Source organism: Tachypleus tridentatus, chromosome 5, assembly GCF_004210375.1.
Source record: "Tachypleus tridentatus isolate NWPU-2018 chromosome 5, ASM421037v1, whole genome shotgun sequence".
In the NCBI taxonomy this organism is placed as follows: domain Eukaryota; kingdom Metazoa; phylum Arthropoda; class Merostomata; order Xiphosura; family Limulidae; genus Tachypleus; species Tachypleus tridentatus.
The window spans coordinates 23,115,324-23,132,849 of record NC_134829.1 but is presented as its reverse complement, the minus strand read 5'-3'; the positions used below and the strand labels follow the sequence as shown (position 1 = coordinate 23,132,849).

Here is a 17,526-nt window from a genome sequence, read left to right as displayed (position 1 = left end):
GCCTGCTAATTTAATTAAGCTTTCGAGGTGGCCGTGCATTAAAGTGTAATTCTAATAAGAGGTGATTTTAATTTTTTTGTATTTAATCATATTTGTGATCTATATTTATGTGGAATATGGAACAAAGATTGAATTAGCATCTGTATCAGATTGCTGTACCTAAGTTTTAAAACAGACACAGTCCTTGGAAAATGATGAAAATATTGTCAGTTTCCTGTGGCTATTGTATTTTTTGTGATAATGAATAATACTTAATTTCTGTAAAACAGAGCAAGTATTACTAGTTGGCATGGGAACTACATTTTTATGAGTTTAGAAAGCCCAAAGTTGTATTATTATTTCTTGTGGATTCAGTGTTGTGTTTAGGTTTTCTTGTTTGTGTGTGTGTGTTTGTGTGAAATAAAGTATCTATATATTGTTGTCGTAATTTGTGGATTTTTCAGTTTCTTCCATTTATACATTGTTCTATCATTCTGTAACTTATCTCTTTAAAATAAGTAGTGACTTCCTGCAAGAAGGCAGAAATCCTGGAAAAGTATAAAAATCTGTGGAAAAATGAGTTTTACTGAGTCATTATAAAGTCCAATTTGGGAAGAAACTATGGTAGATACACAGAAAGGAATTGTGACATTAGAGCTACAACATCAGGCATATATGATGTACACTTATATAAAACTAATACTATATCACTGAAATAAAAAGTTAACAGCCAGTAGCCTCAGATAGCATTTTTTGTTTTAGTAAAATGTGGCTCTAGCACCAAATTGTGTGAATAGTTTAAGAAAATCATGGGTCTTCATGATAATAACTACATATAAACAAGAAAATGAGTTGAAAGGTATCCTACAGTATAGCACTAGTCTTATGTTTAGATGGGCCAGTTTGGTGACTTTAATTTTCTGCACACATTAGAAACTGAGTTTGATCAAGCCTTAAAAGTCAAAAGAAACGTATTTATACAAATCACTATGTTGTCCTCATGTTGAACATTATTTATGTTACTGGTATTATAAAAAGAGAACTGGAAAGGAGTAAATGCATTTTCTATCAGTGTTGAAATAAATTATTTGAAACTACGATTTTCAGGTTAAAGAGTCATAAAATAATCATTTATGATTATCCTTATTCGTATTTGTTACTTTATGCTGTAGGCACATATGCGTGTGTATATGATTTATTTTGTGACCTCTCTGTTGCTAAAAAAAGTGTTTAATTCATATGATGTAATGAAAATATTTTTTCAGTTCAGTACTGAAAGAGATAAGAAGGAAAGAATGGAAGTGGAGTCGCCAACTGCTACTAATGCTGGGAAAAGTAAGAAGATATTCTGCTTTAGTATTTGTGATATTTTTATATTTATGTGTTCTTAGAATTGTATAAAGTAAATCATAAAAATTGTCAGTGTATTAATTCTGAGTTGTGCTTTTCTTGAAAAACCATTTTGGTCAGCTTCTTGATCTAAACATTTTGTTTTCCCAGTACCTAGTGGCTGTGAGTATATCTGTGTGTAGTGACAAACATTTTTTAACTTTTTGACCCCAAGTCACAATGAAACTTTCAGGGGCTCTTCGGTATGCCAAGCAGAATTCTAAAGCTTATAACTTTAAATGTTTTCTTATTTTTGTGAGTGGAGGAGGTACCTAAATTTTTAATTTTAATTTTTTTACTTTGCATGCAAAAAACAACTGATAACAGTATAGTTTAATCAATTGTTAACAATTGTAATCAAATCTTAAAGATATATTTCTTTTCTGTTTAGACTTGATTTTGCAAAATTTATTTATTGCAGAAAGTTATGAAAGGTGAAGTTAGGATATACTATAAGGTGGGGGATGTAATACTTGTTTCATCATTTTTGACAGGACATATGCTAGTATATATTTATATTCTGCTATAAATGTATTACTTCAACTGTGAAATGCACTATTTAAAGAAAGATCCAGTTCTTTAGTCCCCCCCATATAATAATTTAACTTTTGAAAAACATTCATCTTTATCAGTACTTTATCAAAATATCAAAATGTTTCATTTTCTTGAGCAAATCTTCCTCAGTTGATGAAACTTAGAAAACTTTGCTGAATAAATGAAAAATATTAATACAGGATTAGTTTTCAGTCTTCTGAGAAGAGCTGAAGTTCAGAAAAATCTGAGTGCCTTCATTGTAGAATAAGATAAATTAGTGTTTCCTCATTAAACTTTCTGTCATACGATATAAACTGTGTTTTAATGATAAGAGAAATGGACAACCCTCTCTCTTCAAGAAATTTTCTTTTGTTTTTCATTCAGTTTTTATATTGTTTTCTCTTTACCTTCATGGGACTTTCAGTTGTTATTTTATGTAGTGTCTATGTTTTTTTACATTCAACTTTATATTGAAGTAATTCATGCAATCACTGTAGTATTTCTGTGAAACTTTCTAAAGTTATTTCATCAACATATCCATTCTTTCTTGTAACTTATCATCTTTGTTCTGTTTAGCTATTTTGGTTATTAAGTAATATCAACTTGTGTTTATTTGATACACAGATTATGTATTTTTGTGATGCTGTCATTAAGAGATATCTTAGGATATACAATGTTTTTACGTATGTGGTCAGGAAAAACATTTGTGTTTAATGAGAATGTAATTATATTATCATGTTTCAGCAAAACATGTGCAATAAACTATTATTTGTTTAACTAGATTTAAATATCCAAGGTTTTTAAACTTTCTTGTTGTTATGCATGTAATTGTTCATATATTTAGCACGAGACTCAAACATTTTTGCAGCTACTGCTAAACGTGGCCGAGCAAGGGCTCTCTATAGCTATACTCCTGTTAATGATGATGAACTACAGTTACAAGTGGATGACATTATTGAGGTTCTAGATGAAGTGGAAGAAGGCTGGTGGAAGGGAATGTTAAAAGGACTTGTTGGAGTATTTCCATCAAATTTTGTAGTAGAAGAAGATGGAAATGGTAATGTGTTTGAGCCGAGTGGAAAAACTGAGAAAGAATCCGAGATAAATAATGATCCAAGAACTGTTGCAGCTCCTCCAAGTAAGACAATGTTTCATAGTTGCATCTCATGTTTTGTGTTGCTAAGCATGGTTTGTGTAATGATGTGTGATCAGTTTTAAGCAATACTAATATAATAGTGTCAGATGTGTGTGTAATATCCACAATATGTAAATAGGGTGTTAGTCAGGTAGGAATGTTTACAGAGTTCATGAAGTAACTGTAATAAATAAGAACTTTATTTTCAGTACATCTTAACGTATTAAATTGTTATGAAATTTGAGGTTATAAATCAAGACATTGTGGAATTTCTTTAGGGGTTTTGAAATAAGTGATACCACATGCATATTTCACAGGGTGGATTGCAACAGATGTAAAGGTGCAACCAGAAGAACAATGTGGCTTGTTAAACAACTTCTTATCATGTCCACCAATCTGCATGTAGTTTCTATGTAATGCCTTGTACATCTGATTGCAGGTTTACTAGCTACATCAAGGTGTTTTTTTTTTTTGTTATTATTTTTGCTGTGTATGGGTCCTGGAGTGGTGGGCAGAGAAGTAGATGTTGTATCTACTGTCACTGCATTTGCTGAACATTGGTGATTGAGAACTTTCCAGATGATCCTACCATTTCTGCTGAACTGGTGTGATGCTCATGCTTGTGTATGTGGAAGATTTTGGGAACAGAATTTCCAGTTTTTTTGTACATGGTTTCTGCTATGATGTTCAGTAGTTCATTTGAGCCACAGAAACTATTCAGTGATATCAGGTGCTTCTTAACATCTACAACTATTGAACACTTAATGGAATGCATAACAGCACTTGCAAAAAGTGACAGTGGCCATTATGAATAACATTTATTACTTTACACCTCACTTCCATGCTCCATTTAATGGAAGTATGCATGTTTTAACTACAACACTATGTCTGCCCAAATTAAATGTCTAGACATTCAGTAGCTCTATGAGTTGTATTCTCATATTTCCTGACATTCTGTTTAGCTATTCTGGAAAAAACATTGTTTAGTGCATTTACCTTATAAACTAGTTTTACTGTGGGTAGTAACGTAAAATGTCTATCTACCAACATTGTCACCTTCAACAAAAAATTGAAAACAATCACTTTCAATGGATATTTTTCAATATTCAGTTTGTACTGAATATTAACTTGTACTGTTCTAAAAGTATTGATAATGAAATTTAAATATATATCTCTCAGCTACTAAACATTTAAGTTGCAACTGTATAGCATTGTATAGGAACAGTAAATTCATAATTTAATCTTATAGTTATAAAACAATGCATAGTTGTATTTCGTTTACATTTACTTTTAGGATATCACAGTAGACAAGTTAAAATATGGAACTTGCGACTAATTAGTGTTGTGTTTGGAGTCACTGGTTCCAAAATATTTATAATCGAACAAGTTGAATCTTCATGATGGTAAATGACAGAAATCGGTGAAGTAAAGTTGGGTATGGGTTAAAGAAACATATTTTAAATTCTGTGACATGTTACTATAAAAAAAAATGCCACGACTGTAGAAGCAATTACTAATGCAAAAATGTTATCATTTTGTCTCCATAAATAGTGATGGAAAATTTTACGAAGGCATATAGCAAGTCTGAAAACTGTTTGAATTTATGCACAACCAGTGTGGAGATTGTATATATTTATGATTAAATAGTGTAAAGATTGATTTACTTAAAGTTGTTCAATGTGGAGACTGGATTTACTAACTTTAATTCACAGTGAAAACTACAGCTATTTACTTCTGAGACAATAACAGATCTCCACATATAGAATATCTATATTCTTCATTTATCTGTCTCTGATATTTGCATGCCACTGGCCTTGAGCTAAGTCCCATTAAAATTCACATATTTAATGTGAACTGCTTTGGTACATGAGGACATTAGCATGCAACAACAACTCCTTTAATAGGAGTGTGACACAATCTCCATGTGTAGTAACTTGCCTTAAGCACTTGCACTCAAAATAACTTCTTTTTTTTCCACAACATTACCTTGAAGATGTGTTAGTTTTTTCAGGTCTCTCTTCAGTTTACTGAGATTTGGAATAATCTATGAAGCTTACATTATTGATCTGCTATAGTTTTTGTTTGAAAAATATTGATTAACACATAATGAATTCTCAAGTGATAGTAACACTTGATTTGTCCTGTGAGAGTAACCGAGTTACAAACATAGGACCTATTTGTACTATTGTTTCTGGAGGGTAATTGGCTGTTGAGAGTGTTAAAGCTATTGTACAACTTGTTGTGAGTTCCTTTGGATAAACTGGTTCTCCTCTTCCTATCCTTTTGGCTGATGTCCTTTCTCTACAGTTTATTGTTGACCAGGTGTACAACAAATTTAATTGACTGTTCCACTTCACTTGGGTTTGCAGTGGTTAACATTGAAATTTTTTTCTTGATGTGATTTCTTGGGTCTGTTCCTTTCATTATCTTTAGCAGGTCTTTTGATTCTTCATGTCTTTACTTCATGAAATCAGTTCTTGGGATTGCTTTATCATTCCTCCTTTACTGAATATTAGGGTTTATGCTGATTCTTTTCTTTAACAGCTTGACATTCATATCCACATGCTTGATCCAACCTCACATTACTGATTCTTTTGTTTTGACTTCCAGCTATTTTTCTTTGCCATTTCTGGACACCTTGTCTTTGGAATCTTTTTTTTTTTTTTCACTTTTTAGTTCTCTGCTTCTGCATCTTTTTCTCTCCACTATTCTAAATTTACTCTTCTTAGAATTTAGCTTTTCATGTATGTATTTTTCCCTTTGGAATAGCATCAATTTTTTTATGTTCTCAATTTTGTCATGAAGGTCTTTTCTCATCTTCATGGATTAGGTCTTTATATTTGTTTCTCTATGATCCATTGAATTCTACTTCCCTATTCTTTGAAGATATACTGTCATATCTTCCTTTCTTCAGCAGGATACTGCTTGATTGGAATGATATGTCACACTTTGCAAGTTCTTTTGCATGCCAACTTGATATTTTGTACTTGTGGGCATTATCTTCTAACCTCATCTTGGTCATCTTTTACCTCTTTGCCTGTGAGATATAGAATATTTGGTCACTATGGTGTACATTTCCCATATTTATCCTGTGCATAAAATTATTTTGCTTTTGGGGGGGCTTTTGTTTTTCTAAGAACCACTACTAATTCCTTTGGGTGCACCCACATGTCTTTTCCAGAGATCCATAAGAAATCAGTGGAATATTATTATTCTCAACTCTGAACTTCTGGAGGATTTGTCTTGATGGCTAGAATATGCCTGTACCAAAACTTTATTACCACCCCTTCACTAGATATTTATCTCTTAACAGTTTTTTTTCATTTTGGGTTTCCGTGCACCTCTAAATGATACCATGTCTTCTGGTATTTGGGCATGGGGAGAAAGTTCACTTCATTTTGACATACTTAAACTTATTGTTTATGAGGCATGCTCCCTTTTTTACCTCTTATGATGGATTAGTTAGTCATAATCCTCTTTGACAATTCCACAATTGCTTCTAATCTAACCTGTTGAGGGGGCAATTACTCCAAGACTCTTTGCTTTCAGGTGTTGAACTTCTTCTACTAGACTCTATCCCATAAAGTTCTTCTTTTTGCTTGTTGGCTTTGAACCTTGTGGCTGATTGCCTCTCTTGGCCAATCTGTATTTTGCCTTTGGGATGGTTTCTTCACCTCCAGGTTTTTCTTTGGTTTGTTCTTCATTTAACCCACATTCCATGGATACTTTTACTTCTTGTCAACTTCAAGCCTCCTCTATTCTGGTCCCCAGTTTCTCATCCTTTGGCTTTAGCCATCAATGCTCTCAATGAGGACTGACCTCACGTTTTAATGTATGCCTGTTTTTCTTTGGGTATTCACTTTGATATGCAACTTACCTTGGCAGGTCCTATAAGTGGTGCTCCTTTCACCAGCTCAGTCCTCATTTCCTCTGCTTTGACTGGTGTCCAAACTATTCTTCCTTTACCTAGTTTTCTATCTCTGTTGCTTCAAACACACAAACCATTTTCCATTTAAGAGTATCATTCCTTTATCCCCATGCATGGGTTTGTCCAGTCTGTCACTCTTCAGGCTGGACTCACTAATCTTGTAGGTTTTTCTTCTTATCCCATTAATATCATGTTTCCACTTTGTCTATCAATATAATTGGTAAGATTTTCATCATTGGTCCATCTGCTACTCTCTTCCTCCATGTTGTCCTACCGTGACATACCTTTCTGCCATTTCACTTGATTGTTGGCAATGGTTTGCTGGTCTCCACCATTGCTGGTTATAAGGAAGCCTCATCCATTACTTTTTCTCTTTCCATGTACGATAGAGTGTTTTCTTCCCCTGTCATCTTCCTCTGTACAGATTTTTTTCATTTTTTTTTTCATTGATACCTTCATCTGAATTTTGTGTCTGATTGGGTGGGACCTTGCTGTAGTGTTACTTGCTTTCATCCATTTAATGTCTTGATTACTGGCTTTTGAATCATTTTAATCTTTTCAAAAAATAACTTAGTATTATCAAAAGTTTTCTTGCCAAATAGTAAATGTTTTTATGTCTTTGCTTTTTTTTAGGGTCAGCAATACTTTGTTTTCGCTAAATTGTATTATATCACATACTATGACAACAGTCTTTACAAGTTTTATTGCATGGAATTTAAGAACAATTCTTTTTTATCAAATAATTAGTTTATTTGGTTTTATTATAATATTCTCAAGAAAAATTATAAAAAGAATCATATGGGATGCAATTAATTATATTTTCAGCTTGTTACAGGGTTTTTATTGAATTACATATACATATGATGCATTTTCATGTTCAATGGTTTAGAACTGGAGCTTACTCCTAAATACCTATAGATGTCTTATTAATTGAAGAATGTTTCAAAACATATTTCTGAGGTAGTTATAGTTTCTCAGGAGAAAAGTATTATAATAAAACTTAATAGTCTTCATGTATTCTCAAGGTGGCTGATATGGGTATTAAAACTTTAATTAAAATAAAGTACATAACAATGTTTTGACCTTCTTAGGTCATCTTCATGTTGTTCTGTACTTTATTTTAATTCAAGTTTTAATACACATACCATTTTTACTTCCAGTGGGTTTCTAGTCATCGTGGATTACAGTATTCATCATATTTGTTCTTGTAACATTTACATAAATGTACTTTTATCAAATTTTAACAATCACTGTTCCTCAGTCATAGTTGTCATAGTATGATGTACTTGTGAATATCTCACATTTGAAAAGTCATAAGCTATTGATCTAGACATTGTGAAAGCTTTTTTTTTTGTCCATTCTCTTGAACAGTAAAAGCTGTCAGGACTTCCAGTTTAGTAGAACATTGTATACAGTTTGGAAGAAAAAAAATAGTGATAAAATTTAACTTTGTGATAAGGTTGCTAGAAGAAAAGATATCTATGAACTACAAATATGGCCATGATGGTTTTGTTAAAGCTTACATTATAATCTTATACTTCATATGAGTTATGATGTTGAAGTAATGTAGAAAAAGAAACTTTCATTCGTGTGGAACAAGGTGAGGTAAGCTTAGTTGAATCATTTTGCAATAAACTGTTTAATTTCACCAAGCATACTGTGTTAGACCTTGTTTGTAGTAGACTGGTTTGGCCTATGTAACTGCTTGAGTGGACAAAAAAAATCACCTAAAAAAAAAGAAACATGAAAAGGTTATATGTAAATCAAGTTTAAAAATTATTACATGTAGTTGTCTACATGTAGTTGTCTACTGCCTTATTTCATGTTATTTTTATCAGTTTGTTTTATGAAAAGAGTTGTTAATTTATAGCTATACCTGGAAGTGTGTGAGCCTTCATCCACTTCAAATATTTATTTATTATCTTGTTAGTTGTACCAGGGATGAGTGTGGTTTATGCTGCCCTATGGATCAGCAGGTTACATTACAGCAAAAGCATAAGGGTGATTGCCAAATCCCATTAGTGTGCAAATTAAGAGGTCACAATGGGTGCTGTTGACTAGCTGCCTTCTTTCTAGTTTATCAGTTCATAATTATAGAGAGGTAGTGCAGATAGCCAGTGAGTAGCTTTGTGCAAATATCCAAAAATAAGTAATGGTATCAGGAGATATACCCAGCTTCATTGAAGTGGCCCTTTTGTGGGCTGAAGATATTTATTTTATAACCACAGATTTCGCAGGAATTTGCACATGACGATATTGTTCTGAACTGACTTTACATGTGGTTTTGGGAATAATTTGTTCTAAATTTTTTGCTGCATAAGTGTTTTTATTCCATTGTAGAGCAGTGAAAGCTATCTTATTTGAAATATTGTTTTCTTTGGCTGTTAGTTTTATGAATATTTTCTGTTGGAAAGGCTTTTTATACTCTTCAAGTCATAAGTCTATCGTGAGGATTTTGCCATTCACGAGAAAAGGTGCATCAAGAGACAATAAGTCAAGTTGTTCAGTCACCAAGACAACATACAAAGTATCTGCAACAAAAAGTTTTAATACACAGATAAATGGATAGAAAACTAAACCATGCAGACTGTGGATTGAAGGTGCCTTTATCACTCTTGGGAACATGATGACACAGGACATGAACAAAAAACCACTCCCTGTCTTCCCTCAGTGCTGCAAGGCATTAGAGGAAGGCAGAATGAATGACCAAAAGAGAGGTGCTAATCTTGTTGACATTGGCATCTTTTATGTGCAGTGACATGCCACTGTATTATTGACAAAAATCACACAAATAAAGTGCAGTTAACCCTCTTAATTTAATTGGCCTTCCTCTGAATTAAACTGTGACAGCATTGAACAAGAATGGATGTTATTTTTTGACACTGTCAACTAGTATTTCTTTCAGTATTTGCTATGCAAAATCTATAATTGCTATAGATTAGTTGACTTCTTTATTCTATTAATTTATTTATACTAGTGACACGAATTTTTGTTTGGAAAACTACTGAGACTTTGGACTGACCAGTTCATTGCTTACATGTCATCTATTCTTTTCTTCTCTTCTAAATACCTTTTGGTCACTCAGGCAGTATGTTTTGGATCATTATACTGTTGACATCAAAGCCAGCTAGTTATGGTCTGTTTAATAAAGTGTATTCATGATTCTTCAGGGGCTAACTGAATAGGAAAGGTCCACCTTTAAAAAGAATTAAGAGTTATAGGGTATCATATGTTAGTGTAAGTGTAATGAGTCACAGTGTTGTGATAGTGCTTCATCTTCATAATACCATCAACATTAAGAATATCTTCCATTCCTTTTTTACAAATTTAGGGTGCAGCATGGACAGGTGGTTAGGGTGCTTGACTTGCAATCTGAAGGCTGTGGGATTGAATCCCCATTACACCAAACATGCTCATCCTTTCATTGGTGGGAGCACTGTAATTTGATGGTCAGTCCCACTATTCATTGATAAAAGAGTAGCCCAAAAGTTGGAGGTGGGTGGTGATGGCTAGTTGCCTTTTTTTTGGCCTTACACTGCTAAATTAGGGACAGCTAGCACAGATAGGACATGTGTAGCTTTGCACAAAATTAAAGTCAAACAAGCAAGCAAAAAAACAAACAAAAAATCTTCACCAGGAAATTATTATATACCTATTATTATATTTTACTGTTTTGTGTCAGTTGGATGTTGAAATTCTGAATGACAACATCCTGCCACCTTGATGTTGTTCTTGGATGTCTTTCCTTTTCTTAATATTTAAAACTTCTGGCAAAACATGAATATATCTTAAACTGTTAATGCTAATGATATGCATAATATACCAATGAGTTTTCATTATGTAAAGCAGTAATTTGAGTTAATTTTTTATTGCTTTATTTTAATATTATTGTTTACAATTTTAGCAGTGTTGAAAATTGAAAAGCCTTTGGATGTTGTTAGCCATTATTGACTTATTAATTGAATTACAATTATATTAGTGATTTGAATAATAACATGAAAAGTAAAAACATCATCGTAAACCATGAGTAACGAAATCAAATCCACCCAATCTGCATTGAATGGCATTAGTATTTGATGTGCAATTAGGTAATGATAATGAAATGAATAATTATGAAATTTTAAGGATATAATATGGAGGAAAATAAAACTGTCATGTTTTGTTCATGTTGATAGCTATATTTGCTTGTTGTTGTATCAAGATGAATTTACTTTTGTTTGTCTTCGTGGACTTAGGCAGTACATATGGCTGCATTAGCAATGCTATGTAAGATTAAAGGCCATAAAAACTACCTCTACAATGAGATAGCATTTTGTTTGCAGACTGTAATGTTTTATCTACTTTGTAACATTTCTGGAAATCTGAATATCTATAGTTGTGATACATATGACAGATAAGGGTTAATCTATAGAAAGAGTCTCAAGAAGTTTATTACTGTTACATTAAACAGCATAATGTTGTCCAACTGATGGGATGACACTTAAGCAATGAAGAGCAATCTTAGTGGCCTGTGAATTATTATTGGAAATGCACTGACTAAAGTTCAAAATAGATAAAGACTAACATTTTTTTATTGGGTGAATCAACACAACCACTCAGATGTAGATCAAACCTTTTTTTTATCTTTGTACTGTACTTTATAACAACTGTTTTGTTATTTTATTTTCAGTATTTGTATAATTTTAAAATCAGTGTTACTGTTTTCAGTTTATTTTGTATTATTTTTAATAGGTTATTTTTTTCTGTTTACCTCCATCTATTAATTTTTGGCTTTTGTTTATAATTATTTGTTATTTTATGTTTAAAACATTGTTGCCACATATCTTTTCCTGTATTGTTATGCTTCAAAAATGTGGTAATTCTCACTAATCACAGTATCAGATTCTCCAGTGGGACAGCAGTAAGACTAAAGATTTACAAAGCTAAAATCAGAGGTTCAATTCACCTCAATGGATACAGCTGATAGCCAGGCATAGCTAAGCTATATAGAAAAAACAGAGAAAAAAACAACAGTGTCAGTTAGGTACTCTGAACAGTTTATAGACAGTTTTGAAGGAAAACAATCTCTTGATATACCACTATAATAAATATAATTTTCTTAATAAATATTTTCATTCAGTTTTGCTCTATGTAAGTTTTTATTAAGATTTGGTGTTTCTCCTTTTTGCAACAAGGGTTTGCTTTTAACCTGTCCTAACCATTATAAGTTATTATAATATTGAAAATTGAACCTTTTTGCAGATTTTGAAATTATAATGAAGGTTGAAATACCTGAAATCTCTGAACTTTTAATGAAAAGAAAATGAAAAATCACTATTTTCCTTAATTAACTTATGACTTCCTGAGAATCTCATACTTTGTGTTTTTTTAGCCCACCAGTTGTGATATGAGGATTTTAATCATGATTTTATAAAGAATTTTATAGTTTATACTGTCACTAAATGAACACAATAAAAGAACTGTCCCCTTCAAATGCAAAGACTCATTATTTAACTGTACATTCCAATCAATAAATTCTTGAAATTAATGTCAGTGTCTTTTTTTTTTTTTAAACAACAACCTAAGTTATTTGAGTGCTTTTCATTGTAAATATCTTGTGTGAAATTTGTCCCACAACGTAATGTGGGTTTTTTCTTTTGACCAATTTGCACTTTTATCTACTAGCCAATATTAATTTTATCCAATTGACCAGTGTGAACGTCTTTCTGCTGCTTAGTGTGATTTTTTTTTTCCTTTTTGCCAGTTTGTTTTTTTTCCTGCTGATCAATATTCTGGGAGTGGTTGATACACATCTCAAGAAGCCTTGGTGAACTCCTTATGAAACATTAGTTATTTATTTCTTTTTGCTGTCTTTTTTTCAATAGTTTTCAAAGTTTTTATAATGCAATACAATGAAATAAAAAATCAGTATGACATATTTGTTGTGAAACATTTTACACTTGGATTCATAAAACAGTGGATATTATTAAGAATATACCATCTTTAAAAACAAAAGGTCATCAAGAAACCAAGGAAGTCACTAAATAAATATTTATCTTATGGCACCGTAATGACCAAACTCTCTATGCAGTTCATGTACATAACATAAATTTATCCTGATTAAAGTCTTCACTACAACTTGTATGACTTTCCAAACTTTCACAGCAGATTAATATATCTTTATTCACCTAAAAACAATACACATTTGATTCAGCTTAAAACACAGTTATCATATGACTGCTATATGCTGGTATTGGGTTGTTCATACTCACAGTTATTAATATTGTATTTTTCATGAGTTGTGCTTTTCTTTCTTAACTTTTTTTCACAGAGAATTCTCTACCAAATTCTCCTACACAAGAAGAGGTTAAGCCTAAGCCAGTACATGGAATTGGATATGGCAACATTTTCAAAGATGGCATAGTAAATTTAAAACCTACATGCCCAGCTAAAAGAGTACGTTGGTAGTTTTCCTTTCAACTTTTTACTGTAATTGTATCATAAGTTCTAAGTTTCCTTGTAGTTATTATGTGTTGTAAAAAAATTCCATTTGAATTTTTTAAAATTGTACTAACTGGATTTTATATGGCATGTAAAAACATTTACATTGTTTATGTAAAAAGTTGTTATGGCATTTTTGTTCTGTAAAAATGTGTATGAAGATGTAAAAATTATTATAGAAACTCTTTGTAACAGTTATAAATCATCATAAACTATTCAGTATGGTAGAAGAGTTTGGTAGCCATTTATTTTTTCTTTTGCTTTTAAAATCTTGGTTTATTTTACATGTAAAGTAGAAGTTGCTGTGAGAGAACTTGTAAAATGATGCTTAGAATAAATTGAAGATGATATGGAAAATAAAAGTAGTAATTGTTAATAACCAGAATATGTTACAGTTTCAAGTTTTCAGCAAAGTTGCAGTTGATTACATAATTAACAGTTTTATTTAGTATTATACTTCTGTGGAAAATGAAGTAAGATAGTTTTATTTGGTAATCTGCTTTTTCTTTATACTTATGTTGTTCAAGAAGTAACTAGTTTTTATTGTGAGCCCGTTACATTGCTTTTAGAATCCTTCTTTTCAAAAGAAGCTGGAATTACCAACAGACTCAGATGCTCCAAAGCTGCCTCCCAAACCAGGTGATCAATTTTAAATTTTTTTTCTTTCACTATTTGTTCTGAAAGTGAAAAAAAACACCCTCGGACATTTTGTTCACAAGTAAAATGTACAAGCCAGAAAGTGTATAGTACCATGATATTTCTAATTATGATTAACAGATTATTTACATGTCAGTTTAGTACATGCTTCCATTACAGAGAATAATACATGAATTTGTGTCAGTGTCATAGATTTACTCCAACAGAAAAATACGTGTGTATCAGAGTTGAAGTTGTGTTTTTAAGAAGTTTTGGTTAGTTCAAATTTTGGAAGTTAAAAACGTGTATTTTAGGGTTTTATCACAAATTATTAACAATTTAAATGTTAAGTGAAAAACAATTACCTTTTTCTGTTTATTTTCATCTAACTAATTACAAAAAGCCTTTATCAATTTGTGAGCTCATTACTTGGGCTTTAAAAGAAAATAAATAATTGATAGGTTTTAAGCTGGCAGCTTAGCTCTTTAAATACCTTGTTTTTACCATTGAAATGCATATCATTTCTTTGTATAGCTTTTCTTTAAGTATTTAACACTTTTACCTCAACTGATGGTCCAACTTTAATTACTTCATTTAAGTGATTAAGTAATTAAAAACCAAACAATTCCCAGCTAATAAAACATTGACTGAAACTCCTTAGGAAGGTGCACCTTTCATCTTCACATGAAAGAACTTCAGATTGCTCTTTGATCAGTCATTTTTGTGTGTTTTTTTCTTAATTGGTCGTGATTGAGGTTTTTCATTAAGACAGTTGTAGCACTTGCTACTAAAATTAACTTTTTGTCCTACTTACTCATCTGCACCTGCAGCTTTCTTTCTTTCTTCTATTCATCCACCTACTAATATTAAACTGTTGTTAATGTTTGTTAGCCACAATTAAGAAGCTTACACTAAAATTTATATAATTACTGCTAAAAATGATGTTATATGTAATGAGTTTTAATAATTGCACTGAACATTTTGAAATAGTCTAAGTATTCACCACTTTTCTCTTGTGCTGATCTTCCATATCATTAGTTATTTTATCCATTTTGAGCACTGACTCTAACTGATACTTTCTTTAGAAAGTAATTAAATTTGTGAAAATCAAATGTTAAACAGAATATGAAACACCATCTGTACAGCCCTAGGGTTAGTGAAAATCATCAGATTTGACAGTGTGCATACATGATAATTTTGTTTATATCTAACCTCTATGAGAAAACTATATTTGCTCATATTTCTGTGAAGCAAAACTACAATAGCTAGTACAAAATTTTTATAAAATATTGTCCTGTCTATGGTTTCATAATTCATTTTGAAATCAGTGCTAGTGGAAGAAGCTTAGGTTTTAGTCAGTGGATCATTTACTTCGTTTATTCACAGTTTTCACTCTAAGAGGGCTGAGCTTGATTCATTGGATAGCATATTGGGCTATGGAATTTTTAGTCCATTGTTTGTGTCCACTTACTGCAATAAAAAAATCTTGTTTTATGCACTTTGGGGCTATGGATGCATTCAACAGTGATGGCCAAGTACTACAATTTAGTTTGGTGACTAACTGCCATCCATTTAATCTGTCATCTCAAAATTAGGGATGGCTAATACAGATAACCCTTGAGTAGCTTTGTGTAAATATCCATAAAGAAACTCAAAACAAAAAAGATTGTTTAAAGTAATGTTTTACATGACTCTTAGTACACATTTACATTAGATTTTAGAAAAAAAGAATTTATTTCAAAGTGCATTGTAAAAACAAAAGTTCTGATTTATATTTAAGTAATGTTTTATTGACATTAAAAATGTTCAAATTATGTATCTGAATGAAATTAAAAGATTTTATTTATATTACAATGCACAACAATTTTTTGAAAAGTTTTGCTTTTTGAAAACGTTTTGCTACTTGTGACAGGTAACTGGTGGGTATGCACAAATATACTTTTGGTTTTGCGCTATCACATAGGGACTCTGAGAAATAGACAGTTAACTCTTTTCCGGCAATAACGTATTTAATTGCGTTTATGTTTCTAATATGCTATCAAGCTCAACATAATTAAAAGTGTTTTGCTCCTGATTTTTGTTTGTATTCAGTGTCCGGTGCATCACGTTGCAGTGTCCAATAGTAGTCAGCAAGCATTGACGGATTCCAGTTGCCCTGATATCGTTTTTCCATTGCAGCAAAACTGAAGATTTTGATGAAACGGTACATGATGGGCAAATTTGGATATGATTCTCGTGATCAGCAGCCAAAAATTTATAAGGAACACCCAACAGTGTTCAAGAAGCAAAAACTTTGTTGTGCAGTGTAATTACTTCCTTGAATAATATTATTTTTCATACTATCTGTGTACTTAGTGAAAGAAATAATATGACTGTATGATTTTTGGAAAGTGTTTTCTCTGCAAGTTAATAATCCATGATGGTGAAATGAGGGAGAAATGTGGTTTCATAAAGAGTTTTTTAAAAGATTTTAAATATTGATAAAAAAACAGTGAAAAGAATATTACAGAAATGAAATATTTGTAGCTCAGAATGGCACTACCTGTGTTTGTTATACATTCAGATAAGCTTTGTTTGCTGTATGTTTACTTAAAAGTAGAAATGTCTATAGTTAAGACTCTTCATTCAGATGTTTTTAAGTTATAATTTAATCATGATTGATTCTTTCATTTCTTTTTGTAAAGATTAGTGTTGAAATGAATACCTTATTTTGCTGTCTGAATATTTATGATGGTTATTCATTTCATGTTTCATTATTCACTTCATACATGCACTGAAGTTTTGTTCACATGAGGGATTCCTGTTGAGGAATGAACAAAGAGTGACTGGGTTTTGTACAATTTGTAAAGTGAATATCCTTGACTACTATGCAACGTCAAAAAATTGAACTCCTGTAAAAAAAAAAGAAAAGAAAGAAAAAAGTGTATTATGTTTCTCTTATATTTTCTTAGTTTTTAAGATTTCCAAAGAATATGCTATTTTTATTTAAAAATGCAGCAATTACATTTCTCAACAACTTAGACTTAAAACAGTCGAGGAAAAATTGTCTTTTACTCCATCAGTTACTGAAATTTTATGTCACTATGAAGTTTTGTTGAATTCAAAATGTAACACTTGTGCTATGACTAATGAACAAAAAATTAATAATTAAGACAAATGCAAAAATGTCTGATTATTTTGGTTACTTAACATGCATTGAGAATGTGATACTTCCAGCACAATACCTTATCTCAATTCACATAATAGCTTTCCTTGATTTGTACTGGCCCAGTATAGCCACGTGGTTAAGGCACTTGACTCTTAATTTAAAGGTAATGGGTGCAAATCTTCATCACACCAAATATGCTCTCATTTTCATCTGTGATGGTCAATCCCACTATTCGTTGGTAGAAGAGTAGCCCAAGAATTGGCAGTGGGTGGTGATGACTAGCTGCTTTTCCTCTAG

General features: G+C 31.6%; 1 protein-coding gene across 5 annotated transcripts in view; it reads left to right on the top strand.

The window, feature by feature from the left end:
• Nucleotides 1-17,526, top strand: part of LOC143250706 (SH3 domain-containing kinase-binding protein 1-like) — a 47,953-nt gene that overhangs the window by 4,870 nt on the left and 25,557 nt on the right. For 4 of the 5 annotated variants that reach the window (XM_076501613.1, XM_076501614.1, XM_076501615.1 and 1 more), the window contains exons 2-5: nt 1,245-1,314; nt 2,771-3,040; nt 13,276-13,400; nt 14,015-14,084. In XM_076501613.1, the coding sequence (XP_076357728.1) occupies nt 1,275-1,314; nt 2,771-3,040; nt 13,276-13,400; nt 14,015-14,084 (505 nt within the window). In that variant the 5' untranslated portion in view covers nt 1,245-1,274. The remainder of the gene's footprint in view (nt 1-1,244; nt 1,315-2,770; nt 3,041-13,275; nt 13,401-14,014; nt 14,085-17,526) is intronic. The other variant, XM_076501612.1, reaches the window with a different exon arrangement.